This window comes from Neoarius graeffei, chromosome 27, assembly GCF_027579695.1.
Source record: "Neoarius graeffei isolate fNeoGra1 chromosome 27, fNeoGra1.pri, whole genome shotgun sequence".
NCBI classification, from domain to species: Eukaryota; Metazoa; Chordata; class Actinopteri; order Siluriformes; family Ariidae; genus Neoarius; species Neoarius graeffei.
In genome coordinates, this window is record NC_083595.1 from 23,586,986 (window position 1) to 23,602,897 (window position 15,912).

The following is a 15,912-nucleotide window of genomic DNA, read 5'->3' on the forward strand; positions in this document are numbered from 1 at the left end:
TTAAAAAAGTCATGTACAGACATTACCTCACTAAGAGGATGGATATAGAAGGTTAAGAAAAGGGACTTGAGGAACTTGGCTAATGAGGCACCAAGAGAAAGTCATGGAACAGATGTGGAACTTCACATTTGATACAAGCAACATTTTAGGTAGGACACAAACCACTGGCATGCTGTCAGCATTTCACTAAGGACAGACAGAAGGATATTGTGGTTAATTCACTAGGCATGTTTAACAATAGAAATGTATCTTTAATGAGCAAACTTTATCAGAGTTTACAAGACTGGTTACAGTTTGGCTAATCTAGCAGCAGGAAGCATCTCATTTGTTATGTGAGTGTTCCCCATTATCCCACAAAAGCAGTGGTGCTATCCTGCAACCAAACATCACTGATCTGGTTCTGAGTAAGAGACAACTGGTTGTCAAGGAAAATGGGAGGCATATTCATCTCGTCATCTCGTCATCTCTAGCCGCTTTATCCTTCTACAGGGTCGCAGGCAAGCTGGAGCCTATCCCAGCTGACTACGGGCGAAAGGCGGGGTACACCCTGGACAAGTCGCCAGGTCATCATAGGGCTGACACATAGACACAGACAACCATTCATACTCACATTCACACCTACGGTCAATTTAGAGTCACCAGTTAACCTAACCTGCATGTCTTTGGGGGAAACCGGAGCACCCGGAGGAAACCCACATGGACACGGGGAGAACATGCAAACTCCGCACAGAAAGGCCCTCGCCGGCCATGGGGCTCGAACCTGGACCTTCTTGCTGTGAGGCGACAGCGCTAACCACTACACCACCGTGCTGCCCGGAGGCATATTTATTTTATTTAAGTATTCTCCAATGAGATGACCAAGTAATTTCTGCTGTCAGAAAGTACCTTCTCAGGAAGCAAGTCCTCATTAATTGAATATGGAAATGCTCAGGACCCATATGTCCTTGTGGATAGCATGCCAGTATGCACATGCCATTGATCTTGCCATGGTCAAAGAGTCTCTGTCATAGATGTAAATGCCTATATGCCACAGACACTCAGTTTGGATAAAACACAACATTGTTTTTTAATCCACAAAGTACAGGCTCTGGTACAAAATCAGGTGTGGTGTCTCATCTATTCTGGAGCTCCCCTAGGAGAATGACCAAGGTGAGTATAGGGACAGTCCCAAGTCTTAGATCAAGGGTTACACATTTTCAATTTTTTTTCCCAGTGGCCAAGAGGTTATTTTTGTTTAAATAATTATCATTATGTGGCTCCACGTCTTCCCCCGATTCCACAGTCCCACTGGATCTGAACCCAAGCAGTGAAATATTATTAGATGTATAAAAGTAAGCTGTCTAGTTTACTTGGTACACTGGTCATTGATCAATTTTCTAATGACATTTTATTTGAGGTCCTATATTTTGGACACTCAAGTAAAAAGAAGGGAAGAGCTCTCAACTGAACAGTTGGTGAGTTGTGTTTGTTGCGGTAGTGAACAACTTTATGAACAAATTCTTTCAGTTCTTTTCAGTAGGAGTCTGACAGAACCAGACAAATTTAACCCAAATTTAACTAAAGGACTGATTCCTGGTACTGAGTGATGGAAGGAACCAAATGGACCATGTTCCAGTCCTCAAATGCAGGATGTTTACCTGATTCAACTGATATGAAGGCCAGAAAAAAACTGCAATGAAATCAGAAACAAAACCTGAGGGGGGGGGGAGCCTTTTGGGTCGTGTCAAAGATTTTCTGGTAAACCAGCAGTGCTTCAGCAGGAGGAGATGTGCTAAGTATGTTGTGCTACATGTAGAGGGTTGACCTCTACTGGGGTTATTGGTGTGTACTGGAAAAAGCATTTTGAGGAACTCCATAATTCAGTGGACATGCCCTCTTTTTAAAAGACAGTGTCAGATTCCATTTGTGGCAAAGGTAGATAGAAATCTTTGTAGTGGCAAAACTTTAGAGACAAATGATGTCAAAGAGGTCTCTTCACATAGATTTGAAGAAGATGCATGGTCATGTACCTTAACATTGTATGAGGTACTACAAGAGTATCAGAGACCAGGGTAGGTACTTTATGCATGGAATTTCCTCTAATAAAAGGCAAACTCTCACTTTGATTCCAGGAGACATGCCAGAAGATCCTTTGAAGATCACACACAGTGAAGTACATAGTCCAGGTGTCAAGAAAGGCAAGAGCATATGGCTACTAATGGAGACATTTCAGTTTTAAAATCTAAGCAGAACAATAAAATTTCCAAACTGTGTGCTGGGCAGGATTGGGATTTTCCTAATCCTTGGATGGACTTCTACATAGAAAAAGTCTCTTTAGTAGCCTTAAGTTAAAGGTCTGTTTCACTGGTATATTTGCATTGTAACTGAAGATGGAATTCTTGCCTTATATGCAAAAATTTTACACTCTTTCATGTTGTTTTTCGGTTGCTTTTTAAAGTTTTTCAGACTTTCTATGTTTATTTCTAAAGGTCGTGAACTTTATCTTGGAAAGAAGATACATGGAATATAATCACACTGATGCATTATGGAGGTTGTGTTAATACATAAAGCACCTCCGGGTGCCCCGGTTTCCCCCACAGTTCAAAGACGTGATTAGGTTAACATGGGGCGGCCTTGGGCTGAAGTGCCCCTTGAGCAAGGCACCTAACCTCCAACTGCTCCCTGGGTGCTGTAGCATGGCTGCCCACTGCTCTGGGTATGTGTGTGTGCTCATTGCTCGTGTGTGTGTGTGCGCGCGTGCGCGCATGTGTGTGTTCACTGCTTTAGATGGGTTAAATGCAGAGAGGAATTTTACTGTGCTTAAGTGTACATGTGATAAATAAACTACTTCTATGTTAATGTCTAAAAACCATTGAAACCTTGGTGTCTTAGGTCTATAATAATTGGACAATAAAATATGCCTACCTTTTCAAAAACATTTTCTACATTTCCATATTTTATCAGATGAGAAAATGAGTGTGTTTAAATTCCACACACTTTCCATATGTGCACAAAGGCACCAAATAACCTGCCTTAAACTGTAAGGGTAGAGAGGGCAATCCAAAGAGAATAATTTGAATAACATTGACCTTATTTAAATTATTCTGATGGAATAAATTATTCTGATGGTCTGAGGTCTCTTCTGTAACTCCATCTCTCTTAACATATTGTATGTCCTAGGCTAAAGAAAGCACAGATCTTGCAGAGTAGCAAATGACTTTCAGCTAGTAAAGCATAGCCTCCCCTCCTTTTCTCTCAGAATACATTTTATCCCTCAACATCAGTGATGAAATCATTGACCACCCTATGAACAATGAAACTATGAGCTATGCTTTGTACTATATTAATTAGTTTTTTATCTGGTTTCCTTGTTGTATAACAAACTGCCCTAAGGTGTAAAGTTAAGCCTTAGCCACATCATCTTACAATTTTTAAGGCTATTGATAAAACAAGTCTACCACAATTGGTCTTTGCAGATCAAGAATAATTTTTTTCATTATAGACACAGATAACCCAACATTAATGTTTAAGCTATGATGTAGCTATACAACAAGTTGATTAAAACATGAAATTCACTGTTGAGGAAGTCACATGTAGCTTGCAAAATTTGAGACATCTTTAAGCAGGCAGTGTTTGGTAAACTGGCATCTACCTTACCCAACATGATCTTGGCAGAAAGATATCTGAGGCAAGATTAAAAATTAAATTAAAAAAATTTCCACCTTTTGTTGAAATATATAGGTCATTCTAGAATCTGGGGTATATTTTACGTCCTTTTATTATTTTCCACAAAAGAAATCTTTATTGAATCAGTTTTGAAGAATAATGCAAATTATGACAAACTTTCACCAATAGCAATGCTTGATGCACCTTTTAGACCCAATTTATCCATAAAATATTAATTAAATGACTCACACCCCCTACATTATTGGCCAGCTTTGGCTACTTATTCATACATTCAACTTGAATAAACATGAAGTGATTCAGATATTTTGGGGGGCTTATTCTATTAACTGTTATAAAATCAATTGCATAAAAAGTCTATTTTCTGTATTATGTGAAATTTCAGTATTAAAAATATATATAATTTTTTTTCATCCATCCCAATGTTCTTGGGATGGAAAAAAAAAAAAAAAAAAATATATATATATATATATATATATATATATATATATATATACACACACACACACACACACAGTGGGGCAAAAAAGTATATAGTCAGCCACCAATTGTGGAAGTTCTCCCACTTAAAAAGATGAGAGAGGCATGTAATTTTCATCATAGGTACACTTCAACTATGAGAGACAGAATGGGGGGAAAGAATCCAGGAAATCACATTGTAGGATTTTTAATGAATTAATTGGTAAATTCCTCGGTAAAATAAGTATTTGGTCACCTACGAACAAGCAAGATTTCTGGCTCTCACAGACCTGTAACTTCTTCTTTAAGAGGCTCCTCTGTCATCCACTCGTTACCTGTATTAATGGCACCTGTTTGAACTCGTTATCAGTATAAAAGACACCTGTCCACAACCTCAAACAGTCACACTCCAAACTCCACTATGGCCAAGACCAAAGAGCTGTCAAAGGACACCAGAAACAAAATTGTAGACCTGCACCAGGCTGGGAAGACTGAATCTGCAATAGGTAAGCAGCTTGGTGTGAAGAAATCAAGTGTGAAAGCAATTATTAGAAAATGGAAGACATACAAGACATAATCTCCCTCGATCTGGGGCTCCATGCAAGATCTCACCCCGTGGGGTCAAAATGATCACAAGAACGGTGAGCAAAAATCCCAGAGCCACATGGGGGGACCTAGTGAATGACCTGCAGAGAGCTGGGACCAAAGTAACAAAGGCTACCATCAGTAACACACTACGCCGCCAGGGACTCAAATCCTGCAGTGCCAGATGTGTCCCCCTGATTAAGCCAGTACATGTCCAGGCCCATCTGAAGTTTGCTAGAGAGCATTTGGATGATCCAGAAGAGAATTGGGAGAATGTCATATGGTCAGATGAAACCAAAATAGAACTTTTTGGTAAAAACTCAACTTGTCGTGTTTGGAGGAGAAAGAATGCTGAGTTGCATCCAAAGAACACCATACCTACTGTGAAGCATGGGGATGGAAACATCATGCTTTGGGGCTGTTTTTCTGCAAAGGGACCAGGACGACTGATCCGTGTAAAGGAAAGAATGAATGGGGCCATGTATTGTGAGATTTTGAGTGAAAACCTCCTTCCATCAGCAAGAGCATTGAAGATCAAACGTTGCTGGGTCTTTCAGCATGACAATGATCCCAAACACACCACCCGGACAATGAAGGAGTGGCTTCGTAAGAAGCATTTCAAGGTCCTGGAGTGGCCTAGCCAGTCTCCAGATCTCAACCCCATAGAAAATCTTTGGAGGGAGTTGATAGTCCGTGTTGCCCAGCGACAGCCCCAAAACATCACTGCTCTAGAGGAGATCTGCATGGAGGAATGGGCCAAAATACCAGCAACAGTGTGTGAAAACCTTGTGAAGACTTAAAGAAAACATTTGACCTCTGTCATTACCAACAAAGGGTATATAACAAAGTATTGAGATGAACTTTTGTTATTGACCAAATACTTATTTTCCACGGGCGGCACGGTGGTGTAGTGGTTAGCGCTGTCGCCTCACAGCAAGAAGGTCCTGGGTTTGAGCCCTGGGGCCGGCGAGGGCCTTTCTGTGCGGAGTTTGCATGTTCTCCCCGTGTCCGCGTGGGTTTCCTCCGGGTGCTCCAGTTTCCCCCACAGTCCAAAGACATGCAGGTTAGGTTAACTGGTGACTCTAAATTGACCGTAGGTGTGAATGTGAGTGTGAATGGTTGTCTGTGTCTATGTGTCAGCCCTGTGATGACCTGGCGACTTGTCCAGGGTGTACCCCGCCTTTCGCCCGTAGTCAGCTGGGATAGGCTCCAGCTTGCCTGTGACCCTGTAGAAGGATAAAGCGGCTAGAGATAATGAGATGACTTATTTTCCACCATAATTTGCAAATAAATTCTTTAAAAATCAGACAATGTGATTTTCTGGATTTTTTTTCTCATTTTGTCTCTCATAGTTGAGGTATACCTATGATGAAAATTACAGGCCTCTCTCATCTTTAAGTGGGAGAACTTGCACAATTGGTGACTGACTAAATACTTTTTTGCCCCACTGTATATATATATAACCCCGATTCCAAAAAAGTTGGGATAAAGTACAAATTGTAAATAAAAACGGAATGCATTAATTTACAAATCTCAAAAACTGATACTGTATTCACAATAGAACATAGACAACATATCAAATGTCGAAAGTGAGACATTTTGAAATTTCATGCCAAATATTGGCTCATTTGAAATTTCATGACAGCAACACATCTCAAAAAAGTTGGGACAGGGGCAATAAGAGGCTGGAAAAGTTAAAGGTACAAAAAAGGAACAGCTGGAGGACCAAATTGCAACTCATTAGGTCAATTGGCAATAGGTCATTAACATGACTGGGTATAAAAACAGCATCTTGGAGTGGCAGCGGCTCTCAGAAGTAAAGATGGGAAGAGGATCACCAATCCCCCTAATTCTGTGCTGACAAATAGTGGAGCAATATCAGAAAGGAGTTCGACAGTGTAAAATTGCAAAGAGTTTGAACATATCATCATCTACAGTGCATAATATCATCAAAAGATTCAGAGAATCTGGAAGAATCTCTGTGCGTAAGGGTCAAGGCCGGAAAACCATACTGGGTGTCCGTGATCTTCGGGCCCTTAGACGGCACTGCATCACATACAGGCATGCATCTGTATTGGAAATCACAAAATGGGCTCAGGAATATTTCCAGAGAACATTATCTGTGAACACAATTCATCGTACCATCCGCCGTTGCCAGCTAAAACGCTATAGTTCAAAGAAGAAGCCATATCTAAACATGATCCAGAAGCGCAGACGTCTTCTCTGGGCCAAGGCTCATTTAAAATGGACTGTGGCAAAGTGGAAAACTCTTCTGTGGTCAGACGAATCAAAATTTGAAGTTCTTTATGGAAATCAGGGATGCCGTGTCATTCGGACTAAAGAGGAGAAGGACAACCCAAGTTGTTATCAGCACTCAGTTCAGAAGCCTGCATCTCTGATGGTATGGGGTTGCATTAGTGCGTGTGGCATGGGCAGCTTACACATCTGGAAAGACACCATCAATGCTGAAAGGTATATCCAGGTTCTAGAGCAACATATGCTCCCATCCAGACGACATCTCTTTCAGGGAAGACCTTGCATTTTCCAACATGACAATGCCAAACCACATACTGCATCAATTACAGCATCATGGCTGCGTAGAAGAAGGGTCCGGGTACTGAACTGGCTAGCCTGCAGTCCAGATCTTTCACCCATAGAAAACATTTGGCGCATCATAAAATGGAAGATAAGACAAAAAAGACCTAAGACAGTTGAGCAACTAGAATCCTACATTAGACAAAAATGGGTTAACATTCCTATCCCTAAATTTGAGCAACCTGTCTCCTCAGTCCCCAGACATTTACAGACTGTTGTAAAGAGAAAAGATGATGTCTCACAGTGGTAAACATGGCCTTGTCCCAACTTTGTTGAGATGTGTTGTTGTCATGAAATTTAAAATCACCTAATTTTTCTCTTTAAATGATACATTTTCTCAGTTTAAACATTTGATATGTCATCTATATTCTATTCTGAATAAAATATGGAATTTAGAAACTTCCACATCATTGCATTCCGTTTTTATTTACAATTTGTACTTTGTCCCAACTTTTTTTGGAATCGGGGTTTTATATATATATATATATATATATATATATATATATATATATACACACACACACACACACAACCCTGATAAAATATATAAAATTTTATATTATATAAAAATATATATTTATAATATATAACTGTTAACTCTGTTAAAAAAAACGCATAAAATCCACAAAGACTTTTAATAATACACATGACACCTGCACTGAGAGATGTCACTTCTTCTGGCGGGAAACTTCACAAAGGCAGTGCGGTATGTTATGTTTCTTCTCTCATTAATTTGAACAAAATGTTGAGGATACACCAATAGTAGATTAATTATTCATCAAATCTGTTATTGTGATATTGGAGCGAATCTCTCATGCATTTTTTAAAAACAATATGATTAAAATCCATAAAATTCTGTTTTTATACATGCCATGTGATAGCTAGTTTGAGGTTATCCCCAGATTTATAGCAAATCAACTGCCACAAAATATGTTCCACCAGACATTTCTTCTCACTTTCACACAAAGAAGAATCAGTCAAATATAGCTGTAAAAGTTCCAGTATAGTATTTCACTAGAACATTAATTTCCCTTTCTGGTGACTGCAATTTTCCTAGAAGGAGTATTTTATTTTCAGACATCTTCCTCAGCAGGATGGCAGGAGTCATACTGATCATGTCCCTTAATTGGGGGGATATGGCTGTGGGTGTCTTTTAACTTCCTCACAGCTCATTTCAGTATCTCGACAGAGATCTGTCCATGAAGTGAATCTCAAGAGAAGGTGGATCATGCAGCAAGACAGCAACCCTAAGCACACACGTTGTTCTACCAAAGAATGGTTAAAGAAGAATATAGTTAATGTTTTGTAACATAACATATAGTTAATGTTTTGTAACATATAGTTAATGTCAAGTAATTTAGCACTTTAATGACAATCATGTGGCCTTGGAATTCCCACAAAATTGGTCCACCGCCCAAATAACATCAAAGGAGGTTCAATGGTGGTCTCTTTCCACTGGCTGTCAGGTTAGATAAGGGCTACAGATGGGTTACACTTAGTTGTTGTATGACTAAAGTGCATCTATATGGTGATGATATGAGTTAAGTGTGTCTATTAAACTGGCAACTATGTGTTTAAATGCAGGGTAATTTCCCATCACTCAGTTAAGTATCATTTTCAGGACATTAAACAAGTCCAGTCATTTTCCTTACTGATGGATTACATTAGTAGTGATTTGGCATTTAGTAGACCTCAGTAGCAGAACACCTTCTTAGCTGTATCACCACTGCATGGTTTTGCTGCGTGTGAGTTTATTCTTGAGTGCATGTCGCATCTGCAGCACACGTGAACGCTTGTCCATTGCTAGCAGGTGGCGATGGAACTCCACCCGTACCTCACGGATCAGCTGGCTGAATGCTGCCTCCACTGCTGAGGAGCACTCTGCTACGGAGAGCTCAAAAAAACTACACCTGGTGTACCAAATCAGACAAAAAGCCTGATAATAATAATAATAATAATAATAACAACAACAGTTACATATGCTGTACGGTATAAACCATTCACACAAACAAACAAGATCCGCACCATATCAACAGTAATTTAATATTTTACACCTGTTGCACCCAGAGAAGGAGAAATAGGAATAAAATAAATACTTCAGCTTTGTATGTGTGACCTCCACAAATTAATATTTTCCTCATTTTCTCCCCACTTTGCTCATCCGTCAATTTCTACCCAACAGCCAATTCTCCCTATCACATGATAATTAGTACCCTGGGAAAGTTACATGAAAATGGTGAAGTATTCCTTTAAATATTCTAAAGCAACATATTTTATTGTTTTCTCAGTTATTCTCTCTGTTTCTTGTTCAATATGTCAATATGCAGAATGTACGTTCAGTGTTTCCTCTCATTTCAACACATAAATCCCTGTGTCCCTTTCAGATTGTTTACTTGCAAAATGTTCATATATAAAGTCATTTTTGTGTTGCAGTTTGTCAGTGTGACTTACACACCTCAGGTCTCTGGCCAAAGCCTGGCCTTCTTCTGTCCTAACAGCACGCCCATTCTCCATGTCATTCTTATTTGCTACAATCACTGTGGGGATTCCTAAGCAATGGAAACACACACACACACACACACGCACACACACGCGCACACACACGCGCGCACACACACACACACACACACACACACACAGCTGTTTACAGGACATCGTAAATCAGAGCAGACCATCGTAAAAAGTAATAGCAGGTAGAAGGTGTATTTATGACATCATAAAAGATGAACACACACACACACACACACATATGCACACACAGCCTTACAGTCACCAACAGCTGAATGTTTACACCACACAATTATGGGTTACACAGATATTCACTGCTGGTCTACAGCTCCATCTTAACTTGGAATTACTTACCTTTGGAAAAATACCACACTTGACATCAACACTGAAGCTGCTCTGAGGTTACTCTTACCAAGGCTCTGTCTGATGTGATCAATGAGTCTCTTGAGGTGCGCGACAGCGTCAAAGCTGCTGCGGTCCGTCACTGAGTATACGATCAGAAAGCCATCACCCCATTTAATAGAGCTCTCGAGAGGGGTGGCGCCAGGTCCAACACACTCCTGAGCATGCACACACACACACACACACACACACACACACACACACACACACACACACACACACACACACACACAGAGCACAGTGACCATGAGCTAATCTATGATGAAGTCTGAGATTTGAGGTCATGGAGGTGGCACAAGGAGATGATCAATCCCAGGACTTGCATGAGTTAAAACTTCACTCCACCATCATTCCAAACTTTGAAATGATCCTAATTCTAGTGTTTACTTAGAAATATCTAAACACAATCTGCTCCAAATAAACACTGATGCTCAGTAAAGAATAAGAGAGAGGACTGGAATGATCACAACAGCTCTGCTTACTGTCTGTGTGACAGCGAGGAATGATTCCGAGCATGTAGGTGATGGAGGAAGGTGAGCCCTCACACAGGAGAAGAGGTTTGGTGGGTAAAAGTCAGACTGACCAACACAATAATAGACTAAAGAGCCAAAAAAATACCCCTGAGCAGGAAATTATACAGATTAGATACAGATTTTACAAGTAGCATTTTGCAGCATTTGTTTTGATACACAAGTATAAATCTCATCTCATCACATTATCTCTAGCCGCTTTATCCTGTTCTACAGGGTTGCTGGCAAGCTGGAGCCTATCCCAGCTGACTACGGGCGAAAGGCAGGGTACACCTTGGCGACAAATATAAATGTAATCCAAAATTATTTAGAGATGTATTTATCTAAAATGGCTTAATCTTTGATTTAGTTAACATTGATGGCTTAATATTGACCTATTAGCATAGTGTCTTATTAGCAATGCATAATAAAATACAGAAAAAATACTTAATGATTGTTAATTGTATTGCAGTGATCATATTAATCCCATGCTAAATATGAATGGTTAAAGTTTGGCCTGAATTGTGTCGATTAATAGTTTTTGCTTGTTCAATGGCATGAATGAGTCACGATTCATCATTCCTAAAGTACCAAAGAAATACTTACCAACAAGGTATGAAGTCAAGCGTCTCAAAGCACACAATAAAAATTAAGTGAACAGTTAAAAGGTCTGATTTGCATATTATGACCCGCTGCAACAGCAGCAATCAAAAGCCAAGAACATGTTTACAATGATGAAATGATTGTGTCGTATTGTGCTGCCCTTTTGGTTTGGATTTTTAAAAAAAAATCTATTATTACTGTTGTTAATAACATAATGCCACTTCAAGTACTTATTTGTGCCTTACAGCATGTGGCATAATTATGGTACAATGTCAGAGCTCTGTGTGGTTCAGATTTAAAAACTCTTTGTACCTTATTAACTGTGTCTAAAATCTCCAAGTCAATCACTTCCTTGTCCACTATTTTGCGGCACCTATAGGTCACCTCTGAGAGAGAAAAGCAGACTATAAACCAAACAAGACAGTCAGAAGATTGAAAACATGGTTCGATGGGAATGTGAATCAGTGTGTGTGTGTGTGTGTGTGTGTGTTACCCTTTTTACGGTCATACTCCCCAATGAATCGCTTGGTGATGAATCTCACGCACAGAGCTGGATTTTAAACAAAAGGAGTGTGAGAGAAACACAGCAACAGAACAGAGGGAGAAACAGAGACGAAGTGACAAAAAAGGAAGAGATCTCAGGATAATGTATTATTAATAATAGAACAATTCATTATTAATAGGCCAGAAGTTCCACCATGAACAGTAAGCCTTTGCCTTTTACCCGTCTTTCCACAGTTCTCTCGTCCCAGCAGCACCAGTTTTGCTCTTGCCATTTTTCGTGTATCTGTCATTCCTTTTCTTGCTGGAAACCATTAACATTAATATGAATTTATTATTATACATTAATATTAATCACCATATTACATCCAGATCACTGAACAGCGCATTTAACAACATACTCAACATCAAACCATATCTCAGCACCTATCACTTACTAATCCATTAAAGAGGCTTTTTTTTCCCTTAATGTACTTACATGTTATATAGGAGTCCTGAATGATAGTCACTGCGCTGTTCTCCACGCGGCAGAGCCGTTCAGGTTTCTTGCCAGATTCTCCAACAACCTTGAGGTCTCAACACATCCTAAGCTTATTGATAAATGACAGAAAGCCGAAGTGCACTTGCCAAGTCTTTAGAGCGTATGTGTGGGGTTTGGGACAGGGTCACACACAACGCTTATCCCTAACATTACTATGCTACCATCTGCCTGCCTACTATGAAATTCACTAACAGGACAAAGTGTTCACTCTTTCTCCCTCCCACTCCTTCTCAACATTAATCACTCCTTCCAAGTCATTTTTTGTCTTCTTCTGCAGGACTCACTTAGCTGCTCTCATTAAGAAAGCAGTTGATTTACGGCCTCTGATAGCAGAAATGTTCCATCTGTTCCATAAAGTGCCCATTACCTGCAACTAAAATTACTATTACAATTCATCATTATGTATTCAGCTTTTTTTTCATTGTAGCAATCAATAGGTTAGAAAGAAGCCCTAAATTTCACTTTTTAGCTCTTCCTCTAAGATCCAATGCTTCTCAAGGCTTTCACACAAAGTGTACTGAAGAAATTTGGGATTACGCATCAAGTAGAGGGCCTAGGTTAGATATGTATGCACATAATTTAGGAGAGGATAACTCAACTGTTATAGGCTAATTTGAACCCAAGGAACAACTTGGGATGTGTGCCAAAATCGATATCCGGGGCGAACAGGCCGAAAATTACCAATCCAAGATGGCTGCCGGTAGCCATATTGAAAATGTCAATTTTTGAACCACTCATCACAGAAGTATGTGCAATACCTCATTTTATGGGTTTTTGGGTATGGGGAATCCATTAGTGACATCATTTTCATAACTGAAGGAAAAGGGAACAAGCTATGGTCAAGGGAAAGGTAAATAAAAAAAAAATTCCAAAAATTGGCCAAAATTGCAGTTTCACAGAAAATATGGGAAAAGCAGAATAACCCTACCTCAAACATGAGATCATGGAATTCCATGATTTCATGTTTGAGGTAGGGTTATTCTGGTTTTATTAATATTAATGTATATTAATAAATTCATATTAATGTTAATGATTTCTCATGCACAAATTATGTGCATAAGAGACCTATGCACATAATTTAGGAGAATATAAGAAAGCAAGCATTTGATTAACATAAAGAAATTGTATTTTCAATCGTACTATTATGATCAATGGAATGTTAACTTAAAGTGAAAAATACAAAACTTATTACTTTAGTAGGCAGCAATATCTTGAAAGTCTAAATGTTTAACAGCCAACAATACAACTTTTAACATCACATTATTACTGTTTATGTGTCACATAAACCAGGGTCAGGAACATGAAGAGTAACACAATAATAATACCGTAATACCGGTGGCCATCTTGGATTGGTAATTTTCAGGCTGTTTGCCCCAGATAGCGATTTTGGCACACATCCCAAGTTATTCCTTGGGGTCAAATTAGCCTAATATAAAATTAGGTACTACCTAATAGTAGAGCTTCCATTCAAATGAAAACAAACATGCAACAGATGATGTACTTTGATGTGTTTCAATTTCAATTTTATCAGAAGATACATTTCTCCAAACTCACATGTATATTATTCTTTTTATTACTATAAACTACAGTGTGCTTTAGGGATTTATAGCAAAATGTTTTGAAAACAAAAGATACACGATTCATGAAAACACTGACTGGATTCAGGTCAACTTGTCAGATCCCGAAGGATTTCACAGTGATTTCAAAATCAACATCACTATTTAGAATTAAATTCCTACAACTCATCATTTCTATTAATTCCTTTTTTACACGTTTTCTCTCTCTTTCAGCTTGTCACTTTTCTTGTGAAAGATTTCTTCGCCTTTCTCTCGCTCTTTCACGTCTTCTTTCCTTTACTTCCTCTGTCAAAACTCTCTTTCTTCCCGGTTTTGACTTCATCTTTCTCTCATTGGTTAACTTGTTCTGATATCTTTTTAAAATTTGTATTAAAGTTTGTAAAAATGATTATTTTGTTGCGCTTTTTGAGTTGTTCTCGGTGGAAAAACCAATAAATATGAAATGATCTGTAGACAAAAATAAGTTATGTAGGCGCACCCGTGCTTCTAGTTCCCGCCAAAATCAAACAGCCAATCAGAATCACGAGGGGCACAGACAGACTGACTTACACAGCTGGGATCCCTGTGTGTCCATGAAAAATCAACTCAATAGGGTTACCATATTTTCTTAAGTTCGGCCCGCGCGAAAGCTCCGCTATAACAGTTGAGTTATCCTCTCCTAAATTATGTGCATACATGTCTAAGCCAGGTCCTAGACTAATCTAATTCATGAATACTTCAGAAATCAAAGGTCTGATGTTAACCTGCAAACTACAAACTAGTGGTTTAATGCAATGCCACTACTTGTATGTGTATCTCTTCAGTGCTACAAACAATTGTATCCAGTATGTTTTCACATTTGAAAACAAAATGGAAGTGGGCGTCATCCAGGCCAGATTTTCCGTATGGATCCTAGCACTATGTCCTGGAAAAAAAAAAAAGGCTGCTGGGAAAATAATTTTTATTCACAAATTATAATAAATCGAATTTGCAGAATATATATATATAATTTTACTCAACTCTTGAACCAGATTTCCTGTGGAACATTCAGGCAAGATTTCTTATATTTAATGTGACTGAGTAAGCAAGGTGATATTTGGAATGATGTTTCAAAACAATAATGTCTTTCCCAGACATTGCTATTTATATCTGACAACAAAATTCATGTGTCAATATTTGATCACATTTGCTTTTAGGTTTGTGACATTCCAGAAAGATCAGAAAAGTTCACTGGATATTATCATTATCTACTAATGCATCTCAAACAATTAGAATATCATGAAATGTTCAGTATTTTCCATCAGCTATTTAAGAAAGTGAAAATGTAATATATTCTAGACTCATTACACGTAAACTAAAATGTTTCAAGCATTTTTCTATTTTACTTTTCATAATTATAGCCTATAGCACAAAAAAGTAAAAACAAAAAACAACCCAACAACAAAAAAATCCTCAAAATATTAGCATGTTTCATTTTGAGTTTGAGTAAAACAGTATAAATACTGTATATGTTAGGGGTGGTGGAGGCGTGGTGAAATAGGATCCAAAAGCAAAACACAACTCAGACAGTAATCCAATAAATGAGGTGGTTTTAATCCAGGGAAAAAGTAGCAAAATAGTCCATGTAAAAAAAAGGAGACAAAAACTTGACAAAACAAATGAGGCAGACAAGGACAAGAAAAACACTAGGGCAAAAAACCACGAACAAGGGAAAAAACACTGGAGAGAAAAAACCCATGAAAAAGCATTAAGGCACAGAAACGGCTAGGGAAAACAAACAAGACATTCTGGCAAAAACAGAGTCTGAGAATGGCCTATTTATACACAGCAGTGAAAACCAGGACGTGAGTTCAGGGGAGAAGGAATTCCTGTCCCGGATCCGGACTGGCGCGAGAGATCCATAATCTCCGGAGTGGATGACCGGGGCAGAGCATGACAGTACCCCCCCTTCAACAAGCGCCTCCAGGTGCTTTAGGAAGAGCGTCGGGGT

At 38.9% G+C, this 15,912-nt stretch overlaps 1 protein-coding gene across 1 annotated transcript; it reads right to left on the reverse strand.

The window, feature by feature from the left end:
• Nucleotides 1-8,512: 8,512 nt before the first annotated feature.
• Nucleotides 8,513-12,118, reverse strand: zgc:110699 (uncharacterized protein LOC325371 homolog). Its single transcript, XM_060911657.1, has 7 exons — nucleotides 12,049-12,118; nucleotides 11,818-11,874; nucleotides 11,637-11,710; nucleotides 10,223-10,370; nucleotides 9,758-9,851; nucleotides 9,010-9,212; nucleotides 8,513-8,567 (listed from the first exon to the last, which is right to left on the reverse strand). Exons 1-6 carry the CDS (start codon nucleotides 12,116-12,118, stop codon nucleotides 9,023-9,025), a joined length of 633 nt encoding a protein of 210 aa, XP_060767640.1. The 3' UTR covers nucleotides 8,513-8,567; nucleotides 9,010-9,022.
• Between the last annotated feature and the right edge of the window lie 3,794 nt (nucleotides 12,119-15,912).